General features: G+C 38.8%; 2 protein-coding genes across 2 annotated transcripts in view; both read left to right on the plus strand.

Moving 5' to 3' along the window:
- Window positions 1-9,037, plus strand: part of pik3r5 (phosphoinositide-3-kinase, regulatory subunit 5) — a gene marked incomplete in the record, with an annotated part of 16,514 nt that extends 7,477 nt beyond the window's left edge. Inside the window, 11 exon segments of the mRNA XM_014004985.1 lie at window positions 120-288; window positions 714-782; window positions 864-1,717; window positions 3,384-3,509; window positions 3,632-3,763; window positions 3,907-4,000; window positions 4,423-4,499; window positions 5,020-5,113; window positions 5,543-5,625; window positions 6,104-6,219; window positions 7,667-9,037. Coding sequence (XP_013860439.1) covers window positions 120-288; window positions 714-782; window positions 864-1,717; window positions 3,384-3,509; window positions 3,632-3,763; window positions 3,907-4,000; window positions 4,423-4,499; window positions 5,020-5,113; window positions 5,543-5,625; window positions 6,104-6,219; window positions 7,667-7,817 — 1,965 coding nt within the window.
- A 1,077-nt stretch (window positions 9,038-10,114) lies between these two features.
- pik3r6 (phosphoinositide-3-kinase regulatory subunit 6) overlaps window positions 10,115-11,868 on the plus strand; it is a gene marked incomplete at its 3' end in the record, with an annotated part of 16,703 nt that continues 14,949 nt past the window's right edge. Inside the window, 1 exon segment of the mRNA XM_014004842.1 lies at window positions 10,115-10,418.

An 11,868-nucleotide genomic window follows, 5' to 3' on the forward strand; every position in this document is an offset into this window, starting at 1 on the left:
GAGTATAACTTTATAACATGATATAAAACTCAAAAAAAGTTGATTTTACATGATATTGCCCCTTTAAGAGAATGGAACACCAGTAAATTCTGTTTGTGGTAACATTGCTACTTTTGCAGGCGAGAACTGTAAAAACCTTGGAAGAAATTTTCTGTGCGGTGAGCGACATTTTGGAGACAGCCGCTTTAATGAGCGACCCGCTGAATGCACGCAGTCACRTCATCCAGGAACTGGAGATTCTGCGAAAGTCTCTGAAAATCTCCTCATCTAATGGGAGGGAGTCTGACAGTAAGTCTGACGATTTCTGAAGACGTTTTGAAAGGTAGAATTCTCCTGCTGCCTAAAATTACTRCATACATCAACTTTTATTCTCTAAAGCCTGGTAGCAATTTAAAACTTACTGTTCTAATAATCTAGGCTGACAGAATGTCAACATTTTGATGTATTAGTTGTTTAAGAAGTGTAAAAAAAAGATTAAAAATAGGCAGAGTTGCTTCCACTGGCTCACAACAGTTTAATATATTTTTTTTCCAAAGATGTGAGAGGACTAACAAATAGAAATTGCATGGAAACGGATGAATGGCATCTGAATAGCGAAAAAGCTTATGCAAAGCCATCCTTATTGAATAAATACTGACACTCTACTATAACATATCTAAATATTTTTTCATTTGAGCTGTGTATGATAGAAGTCTTCTTTGTTCTTTTCTCAGGAATGTTACAGACGTTACCTTTGCCTACAGCCAAAACTTACATGTTTCACTGGGAAAAGGATAATTTTGGTAACATTTGCAATAATACTCCATTTATTTATATATGCAAGCTATATTGTTATCTAATTATGAGTATTTTATTTTTAACAGATGTTCTCAACACGCTTTTGGAGCAAGAACCTGATGATTTGGTCACTAACGGGCAGCCTCTGGAGGAGAGGGAGGTCGAGTTTGTCGATGACGAAGATGATGAGGTAGAGAAAGAGGAGGAGGGGCACGGAGTGGTATCGGCCTCCATCGTCCACGATGGCTACAACRGCAACCATCGTGCTTCCACCTTCTCCACCATCTCCTCCACCTCTAAAGACTCCATGTTTTCCACCCTGTCAGGGGCCTCAGAGTCCTACTCCCCGTCCCTTTTCTCTGTCGCCTCCGGAGTGGACAGCGACTACTTCGAAGATTCTGACGACTACATCAGCTCCTCTCCGGTGGCAGAGAAATGTTCCCTGAGGTCCGGTAAAGTCTCATCTCGTCTCAGCCAGCACTTCTACCGGATCTTTCCCAAACCCAAGCAACCGCGGACAATTTACCGAGCCAAGAGCTTGTGTAACTCTGAATCAAAGGAGCCCATATTGGGGCGAGAAACTCGTTCCAACTCACTGCCCCAGCAGGTCAAGTTATTTAGTCCTGAACCCTTACCTAAGCTACAAACTCAATCTCTYCGACATGTCTGCTTTCGAAGGAGGCCTATTCTGAGCAGTGATGAGGACAGTAAGAACATCACGCTCAGGGTGGTGGTGTTTGGTGCTGATCACGTGGCAGGGAAGGTGGCCCGAGCCTACAGCAGCCTGAGGATGAAGGAGAGTACATCTCCATGTCTTACCAGAGTCTTTAAACTTGAGTTCTACTTTGTGCCTGTCAAGAGGGACTTAGCACTAGGACATCGAAGGCCTTCTGTTCCTTTGATACAAACTGGATCTCCGAAAGGAGCAACCCTGTCTTGTGTAAGTTGGAAAAATACTGACACTAGAATTTAATTTTCATTTCATTTTTCGATTGCTCTCTTCARGGATCACAACAGATGTTAAGCCTGCATCTGTCCCCATCCATATTTTAGATTGAACATACATGTATTCTGCCTGTTATCAATCCTCTGCACATGTTCAAACCATCTCAAGATGTCCCTCTAACATACCAATCCTGTCCATTTTGGTCTTTCTCAATGAAAAGTTTACCATTTTGTAAGAGTTTAACCATATCTTCTTATAACAAGGTTACAAGGATATTATTTTAACAAGGATCTCTATTTTCGGTAAAATATTCTTCCAGTGCAAAGTGAATGGACACACAATAAGTTACGTGAGTCAGTGGATTTTGATTTGATCCATAAATAAATGTGATCATTTATTTTACATAATCAGACAAAATCACTACAGTACACTTAATTGTGAGCAATCAATTTCCTATAAAAGTTAGGACCAACAATAACAAGCCCTTCGAGCTTCATCTCAATCAGACACTTAAATAGAACACAAACGTCAAGTTTAGATGTAGAATACCAGACATTTGAGGCAAATAACTTAAGTTTGGCAAGGTAGGTTTTAAGAAAAGGAGGAAAGTAAGGTGTTAGCTTTCCTAACTTTTAACTTAAATAATGTGGGTTAACCAGAGAGGCCAGGCATTCCTCTGCTCAGCGTTCAGCCAGACAGCGATACTCATAACACAGCCAGCTTTACCTTTAAAGATGAGGTCAGTCACCTGTCCGGGTATTTGGATCTCTCGTAGAAAATCTGTTTAGGACCGTCCACTGAKCTGGACCCTTAGRCTTGTTTTTCAGTACTCGCGTGCATCCGCATCAAGCCGTAGGAAGAAGGGCGAAGTCAAACTCTCTGCAACCTCTAGTGCCCKCTCTTGTCTTTCTGTTTGTACCACTGTCTCCAAACTGTACATTATACAATGTCTCACTATCTTTTAAACTTTTACATTYTCATCTTTCTGTCACAAATCACCCCTGACAGTCATCTCTACTCACTCCACMCTGCCTGCACGCTCACCTCTCATGTATTCTGCACATTGTTTTGAATGGTTAACCCCAGGTAMTTTAACTCCTTCACTTTCATTACCTTTATTCCCTGTAACTTCACTGTTCCACCCACCTCCCTCTGATTCACACTGATTCTGTCTTGCTTCCATCGACTTTTCATCCCTCCTCTGTCCAGGGTATACCTTCACCTCCCTGGGTTCTCTTCCACCTGCTCACTACTTTCATTAAAGATCAGTGTTTTCTGCAAACAAACCAATAGCACCGAGTTAGCTGCCTTTATCTGTTTACAGAAAWGGATTTAAAAATGTCAGCTTCCCTTTTCTCAAAAAAAGAAAAAAAGGCCTTATTTGCTCTGATTAGTCAGCTCAGGTTTCCTGATCAGACACGTGAGCTTTGCTGAGGCATGAGATTTTAACAAAGCCTTTCATTCAGTGCAAAATGAGTCAACATGTGCAATAAAGCAATATTTTAGGAAAAAAAAAACCTTCAAAAATGTCAATTTTTTTTCCAGATTTTTGTGTAAAAGTCAGATCATGTCCAAGATTGACTTTTGAAAACCTGTCACAGAGTTTAGTATAAAACATCAGTTTTAATTGGGTTGATTGTTTGATGTTTTCCTCATGCAGGATCAGAACCATGTGGGCACAGGTGACAGCACAAATGACATTGCACACCTACTGGGCATGTTGGACCCGTGGTACGAAAGAAATACCCTGAGCCTGCTCAAGCTTCCCGCCAGTGTCGTCTGCCAGGTACAAGTTGAACATTAACTCTTAGTGCCTCATAAATACCTTTTTAACAACATGTGGTGTTTTGTTTTTCCCACCACCTCACTGTGTGGCTGTACTGTAATATACTGTAAATRTTGTCGCAGCAAACCTCAAAAACAGAGTCTGAGTCCTACGATAGTTCATATGAGCAGCGTCTTCCCATCCTGGCTGACTTGGTGTTGTACTACTGCCGCTTTGCTGCTCGGCCCGCTCTGATCCAGCTTTATCAGGCTGAGGTAAGAAACACTGTGTAACTAAAATACACAAACTACTTTCTTTCATGCCACTGTGCCATTATTTGAATAGAAGGACAAAAAAAAGTCATAATAACCAAGTTTCAGATCCATTGGCTCATTCGTGAATTCTTTTTTTWATGCAGTTGACATTGGCCAGCGGAGAGAGAAGAACTGAGGTGTTCATCCACTCCCTGGAGTTGGGTCACACCGCAGGAACACGAGCCATTAAAGCCATGGGTGAGCATCATRGGCCAAACACACATCGCAGCAACCGGTCCAAAGTTTCGTGCGACAAAGTACATCATGGCTTGTTATGTTGCTGAGRGCAAACCACATTTATGGAAAAGGAACTTCTGCTATTTCTGGAACATGATTCACATCACTTCTACTTTCCTAGTTTCATTCGTCACCCCTGCTTGTACTTCTGATATGGGATTTCTGAGCAGAAATAAAAGTCCAGGGAAAGCTGTTTAGGTCTTACTTCCCTCAGTTACTGACTTGTATATTCTTCATTATTTGCTGTTTTCACAAAACGTTGCCTCATCAGAAAGTCTAGATCAGGGCTTTAAATATTAGTTTATTTCTTACTTTAATACCAAACTGCTACTCCATTGTTGGTAACTGCATGTTTGAATGTTTTTTTTTTTTTTTTCATTTAGGTGCAGCGAGTAAACGGTTCGGCATTGATGGAGACAGAGAAGCTGTGCCTCTCATGCTGGAGATGGTGTACAACAGAGTAAGATTACATTATCAGGAGCTGCTACCGATCTTATGCTTGTTTGCGTTCAAATATGGAATTTTATAATGCATTTTGTTTTAGTTAGTTATTTGAGCCTTTAAGAGAAGTTTCATGTTTCTTTGAGACTGTTGGAGTCACAAACTATCTGAGAGTTAGGAGGGTGGGAATGTGAGTTTTCTGCTAGGGGCACAATTACACAAAATTCAACCCTGCTCATGCTGCCCCTGCGACCCGACTCGGAGTAAATGGATGGATGGATGGATGGATGGATGGATGAATGGATGGATGGATGGTTGAACACAGTGTGTTGTACAAATGACAGAACAATGTGGTTCATACGTACTGAGCATTCTTGAAAAACCCACAGCACACACAGWAAGTGATAAAAACCCGACCACACCTGTGTTCCCTGAAGTGAGTCGAGTTGCCCAATGAAACCTTTCACTACCCGATTTATCAATTTATCAGCTTCTCCTTCATGACTGCAAGCTTATGTTCATCTCTTCTTCTCTCTCAGGTGGTTATTAGTGGGAGAAGTCAGTGGAAGAGAGAAACCAAAGTTTGCACTTCAGTCAACTTCAGCAAAGCGTGCAAGAACCCTGAGGAGCTCGGTATGTCGCTAATAGTCAAAGATGTAGCATTTAGTTTTTGTTTCAGAGAATTTGCATTGTGTGTTTTAAAAAAAGAAAAAAACATTTCCTGTGTTGGTTTTGATTTCAGTAAGCAAATTGTATTGTTTCAAGTTGCATGCTTTCTTTTTCACGTGACTGTAAGTAGGACGTGTTAAAAAAATATTGATTAACAAACACAAAGCCACAATGCTTCTGAGGTTGTGTTATTAATCAGTCCAAACAAAACCTGTTTTTTTATAATTTACTGATCTGAAATTTTTGTTTTAATTAGAAAAAGAATGTTGTTACTTCCCCCCGCACAACTATTTACAGTAGCTAGACTTTATCTCCAGTGCAGATTTTTGCAGCCTTTGCAAAAAGACAACGCTGCCCGAAGAGGATTTAAACGTTTGCTTAAATCTCTTCCAGACTCAAAGATGGAGTGCCTGCAGCTCACCATGACCGAGGTCCTGAAGAGACAAAACTGCAAAAGCAAGAAGGGCTACAATCAGGTGAGCTCCAGATATGACATCAGTCTGTCTCAGTGGTTTGTGGTCTGAGCGGCTCCGTGTTGTCGTGTCACACAAACATCGCAGCRTGTCGCCTTCAAAGGCGTAGACCTAAATAAGTCCTCGATAGCATCTCAGCCTCCGGCATGACTTTTTCGTCTCACAAAGCAAACTCGTGTGAGAGCAGATTTTTCAACAAACCGCTCGATTGGGGAAATTAAAAAAATAGAAGCCACAACTCACAGGAAGCACTCGCATTTGTTTTGCTTGTGTACGCTTTGGCAAAAGCATGATTTTATTTTATAGCTCAGTGTGTTCAATCTTTCAATCTTGAGTTGTGAGCAGATTGTTGACCTGTTTTTAAAATCACAGGTTTACAATTACACTAGACTAACTCCAGCAACATTCTGTGGTGTTAAATATCACTTAATAGAGTTGTTTAAAACAACTGATTGTGTTTTTGTTTTGCTCACATTTGCAGCAACTGACTGTAACGGAGGTGAAGGTGGACAAAGTGCAGGTCAGTGGGACCACAAACACAACATTTGCTGTGTGTTTGGACCAGGATGAGAAGAAGATACTACAAAGTGTCAAAAGGTATGAAACTGAGACACTCATGGAGACACTAGTTACATTTACATGGACATAAGTAATCAGATTAAACTGCCATTCAGAATAAAAATGCAAACTGGGGTCCGCGAGAGGTGTCTGGGGTGTCCTCAAAAAGTTTTACTAAAATTTTAATTTGGTTTTGTTTTTAAAAATGCCTGGAGAGCAATGAACTAATAAAACGAACATAATAAACTTAATAAAATATACATTCCCATGGCATTTAGGGGTTGAATTGACAATAAATTATCTTTTAAAACAGCATGGGGTTTATGAGGGGTTCCCTGGAATTTTTTTTGCTCTTGTAAGGGGTCCCCAGACCCAAATGGCTTGAGAAATCCCATTCGGATTATTCTGACCCGATTCAGCTTGATCTGAAGGAATTTGTAATCGAAAYGAGAGAGGTGGTTTATGTCGATTGATAATCCGAACAGCGGGCATGTAAACACTTAATCCAATCATTTTATTCTGATTGTGGAAACCTGACCTGACTGCRCATGTCTGCTGACTTACATCCAGAAYAAAAGCCTGGTGCATGTAAACGGTCATAATGATTGGATTGTGCCCATGTAAATGATACATTCGGATTATTTAATCAGAATACATTTCAATCTGATCAAAGAATTTTGTGCATGTAAACATAGCTAGTGATAAGAAATGTGTGTCTACCTCTTAAACAAAACAAAACAAAAAAAACTGCTATAAAGCATAAATATACAAATTTGGAAAAAAAAAATACTCTGTACCCATTGTTCAATGAAAGAAAAACTCTCAATGGTCACAGAAATAACTAGAATCTGAAAAAAAATCTATAAAAATGAACAAATGAAAGACAGACATTGCTTTTTAGACATTCTTTGGTAGATTTTTTTWAAATCAAACCCATGAAACAGGTTCTGAAAACATTTCATTTCATATTAGTTTCATAGACTTTTCTGCAGCTTCAGCTACACAATTTTATTTACATAGACTTTGATGGTTATTCATAGCGGCAGCAGCTAGAAGTAGCACTTCCTGTGCAGTCTGGAGCCGTTTTAAGACGGCAACAATCCTCTTAAATCTTGGTCTTGTTCAGACGAGTCTGTGGGCTCCTCAGTCCTGCTGAGGCACGGACCGTCCTTTTTACTAAGGTGTTATAATGTGAAGCTCATTCTTACTCCTATCCAACGTAAACTCTGTTTTTACAAACTTTTCATTCAAAAAACGTTTTTTTAACCAGTAAGATTTTAATTTTTAAACTTCTACTCAGAACACTGCCTCCAAATGACTGAAATTTCTGTATTTTTAGAGAAATGGTCTTTCAGCACATTAATGGTTTCTTCCTTCTTGTAGTTTTGGCTCACCTTGCATCATGGGCCTCAGTTTACACCCACCTCTGAGCTCAGCAGTGTTTTTTTTTTCTAACCCCATGTTTCTGTCTGCACGTCTCTTCAAGGTGTGACGTATCAGTCTGCTACAAACCTGACAGCTCCACTGACTGGAGGTTGAGAAAATGTCAGACTTCCGCTCAGATTCAGCCTCTGAACCCTACCTTCTGCTCCCTCCTCTGCCTGCCCGTCGTCACCTTCAGCGGGGCTCTTCCCTGAGATCCCTCCTCCCTGGTTTTTATGGACTCAAAACGTTTAGCACTGATGTTGTAAATGTTGCACAAATTGCAGAGGAAGACAGTCTGCACACGGTGCAGGACTTGAACAACGGTGCAATGCAACTTTTGGAAACCTGAATACTTCATGCAGAAACTCGGCTCTGGCTGCATTCAAATCAGTTAAGACATGGGAAACCAAGAATGACTTCAGACAAAAAAAAAAAACCTCTGCTATACAGTTGTTTAACACAAAGCAATATTTTGTTCAAATGAAGGAAACTATTTCAATTTTCATTCTTCAGGTTTCAGCTCCTCTTTTTGTGTTTGCAGACAGAACTGACTTTAACCTCAGTCATGCTAGAGTGTCTTCTAGCTATTTGTGATTTGAGTGTATAAATATGCTGGTTCAGGGTCCTAGGAAGAGAATATGAAATTTCTTTTAATACATATTATTTTTTCTCCTTTTTTTGGCCTCAAGCTGTCGCCAAAAACTCCTCAGCTTCAATAAGAGTGAAAACCTGAGACTATCTGAGAATGCACACTATAAATATACAGTTTGTACATGTTTTGCTTTAAAGATAAGTTTTTGTAAACTATACATTTTAAACAGCAACATTTTTATGCCTTTTATAATGGAATGTTTTTAGTTAAAACGCAATAATAAATATGACCAGCAGGGAGCGATGTTGACTTTTCAATATACTACTTTGAGCGCACATTAGGACAGTTTTGACTTGTTCAAACTTGTCTGTTTAATTGTTGTAATATATGTTATAAATAACCTAATCATTATTTCTCAAATGACACAGATTATATTATGGTGCTGTAAAATGCATGCAGATGTACATCCTCCCATGTTACTGATTTATTGCACTTTCTGATGTAAAAAAAAGACATGAAAAGAAATTTTGTATTTTTATTTTTGTAAATAAATAAAGTCCTAATTACTTGATTGAAAATAACGTTGCAGTTTGGCACAATAAATCAGGTTCAGTAACCTGAACATTGAACCAGGTACATTTAATTTTTGTTTATTTTATGTAAACACCTGACATCACTGCCTTTATCTTTTCTACAGTGATACTGAAAATGTTAAAATCTGATTATTAAAATGTATATAATATCTTCAATGCAATGAATTTTTTATGAGACCAGATCCCAACAGGGTATAATATAAGACGTAATCAATGGTAAAAATTAAAGCATTCCTTGATTTAAAAATGCCTTTTCCCTTTATTTCTTATACCAGTTTTAAAGTAATATTATCTTATGTTGTATGTTTTGGAATGTCCAAGGAATTTTAGCAAAAATAAAGCTGACAAAGTAACACCCATTTGACAGATTGACTTCTTCATATTTTAATTGTGACCTATTTGAATAACGCCTATAATTATTTTCACATTTTCATCTTCGCCGCTGACAAAACATAATACGGGCCTTTGTTGTTCCTTTACTGTTACATGTCATTCTATTGCATCGAACTGTAGTAGTTTCTGTGTCTGAGAAAACATTTAGTGCTGCAGTTAATCCTCCAGCTTCTGCTTTCTTATCTGTCTGGTAGTCACTTTTTGGTTTCAGTGRATACGATTCGGCTGCAGCTTTATTTCCTTTTTATGGTACTTTTCATAATATTACATTCTAATGTAACCTACATGGTGTGAGATGTGATTTCCTCTTGAGCAGTCCCGTCAGATGTAGCTGGGCAGCAAATATAGTGACAGGTTAATGACAATATTTTGATTGTTTTGACTTCTGCAGAAAAAAGAATGGATAATTTGTACCTGACCTGTTGTAGATTTGAATAAACATGGTTTGGAGAATTTACTGCTTGTTAAAAAATAATATATGCTTTTATGTCAGAATAAAATTCATCATAAAAAGTTGCTATAGTTGGTGGCAGCAGTCCACTTTGGTCTTGGCTGCACTCGGATGAGCTGTTGGCTGTCAGGGTCAAACCACTTTTTTCAAATTGCGGCCATTCAAACATCTATCTACAACAGGTAAGATATTAATTGTGAATATTCACAGAACACCACTTTAAAATGGACAAACATCCCTTTAATTATGACTTCAGTCACATGAGTTTATACTGAAAAACGTTTATACTGGAGTTATGTTTTTTTATGCCATACTGTGAGACAAAAAATAAAGTCCCTTTCAGTCTCACACTGAAATAAATAGCTGTAATGCTGACATTTTTGTTTAATCCCAGTTTAAATACAGACTTGGTTGCTCAGTAACATGTTACATTTCCATGCTGAATAGATTCATTCATTTACATGTCAGCGAGGAAAAAGCGTGTATGCAAAAAAAAAAAAAAARGRWTWAAAAAAAACCTTTGACAGTCTAGTAGAATTAACAATGACTCATGTAAGTAATGTGATTGGCTGACGTCCTGCGGGCGGATGCAGATATGGGCGCGGCCTGGACTTGACGTGATCTGATTGGCTGCTCCTYACAGATGTTGAATGTGGGGGCGTGGCCTGAAGTCAGCGCCGCTGTGTCGGTCAGATGAGCGGAGCAAAGTGTCACCGAAGGAAATGCCGAGTATTTAAAGTTATTTAATTAAACGAATGGGGCTGCTTAATCAACTTAACTTTAGGTGAGTGTTTCCAAAACCTCAAACATGTCGTTTTAGAGAATTTTGTTAAATCTTGTTTAGGATAATGTCTACAAAGGGGTTGTTAAAAAGATAAAAACCACACATAACGCTTTCCTTTGATATATGAGCTTTAGTTAAACATTTAGAAAATGCTTGGGGCTGTTTGCAGGTGTTGTCTGTTTGCACTATTGAGTATGTGTTGATAAAAGCGTGAAATGCGTGCATTTCACAGATAAGAAGTGATCTGCTGTAATGCACCTGACTGCTTCTTCTGAACGAACTCTGTGGCCTTTGACACGGGAAGAAACGGAGGCGGAGGCTTATTTTCACCCTCCTTCCTGAGATAATAATACGAGTTTGATGAGTGTGTGATCACAGTGGAGCTCGCTGTCGTGTCTGTGGGAGMCTGAGAGCACCGCTGTGTGTTTCCCTCTGCTTCCTTGTTTTACATCTGAGCTTCCTGGTACCAGTTTTTGGGGGTAAAGGGGATGCAGACATGGGTCCTGTGTGAAAGTGATCTGTTCAGAAAATAAAACAGTTCAATGCAAGATTAACGGCATGATGTGAGGCTCGTTTCAAGCCCTGCAAGTAATTACCCAGGAATTAATCACCTCTCTAATCTGGTTCAAATGATGTCAGCTATGTGACACTTCATTCAGCTGTACTAAATTAGAAAAGTACATATTGTTCATGAGGTCAAACTTTAATAATAGTGAAACAAATTATGAAGCTCTCCAATCAACAACAAAAACATGCTGAATATGTTCCTATTGTTTTTTTCAGGAATAAGGAAAAACATTTTGGATTTTAAAACAAACCACTGCAGATACAGAAAACTTTAATGGATTTATTTTCTATGTAGGAAACACATTTTCCAACACTGCAAATCGGAATAAGTTATATCAACCCGCTCAGGTTGAGTTTAACAAGAAATGATAATAACATATCTGAAATGTAGATTACAGGCTGTGAAAATAAGGTTTACATTATTTTTAAAAAAGTAAAACATTAAATGAGCACACATTTCACTAGACAGTCTGGTGGGATGTCAGTGACGTTACAGGTGTGGGTGTTTTAAACAAAAATGTGAAAATTACCCACAGTTATTTGTTTACTATTATTATTACTATTCCCCCACCCACCCTTCTGTCACTCTCACACACGTTTGTGTCTCGACCCCGTGGGGACCTTCCATTGACTTCCATTCATGTTTTTATGTTTTTTAGACTTTATATCCTAACCCTGACCATATACTCTAAAATTAACCTCACAGAAACTTACCTGACCCTAAAACTAACCTAAACCTTGGTCCTAAACCTAACCCCACACCTGTAACATGCATTTGGACCCGTGGGGACCTGACAGTGGTCCCCACGATTCACTTCGGTCCCCACCTGGCTGCTTTTTTTTTTTTTTTTGTAAAAAAATACCCCATGTTGTAGGAAAAACA

Source organism: Austrofundulus limnaeus, unplaced genomic scaffold (assembly GCF_001266775.1).
Source record: "Austrofundulus limnaeus strain Quisiro unplaced genomic scaffold, Austrofundulus_limnaeus-1.0 Scaffold27, whole genome shotgun sequence".
NCBI lineage: Eukaryota > Metazoa > Chordata > Actinopteri > Cyprinodontiformes > Rivulidae > Austrofundulus > Austrofundulus limnaeus.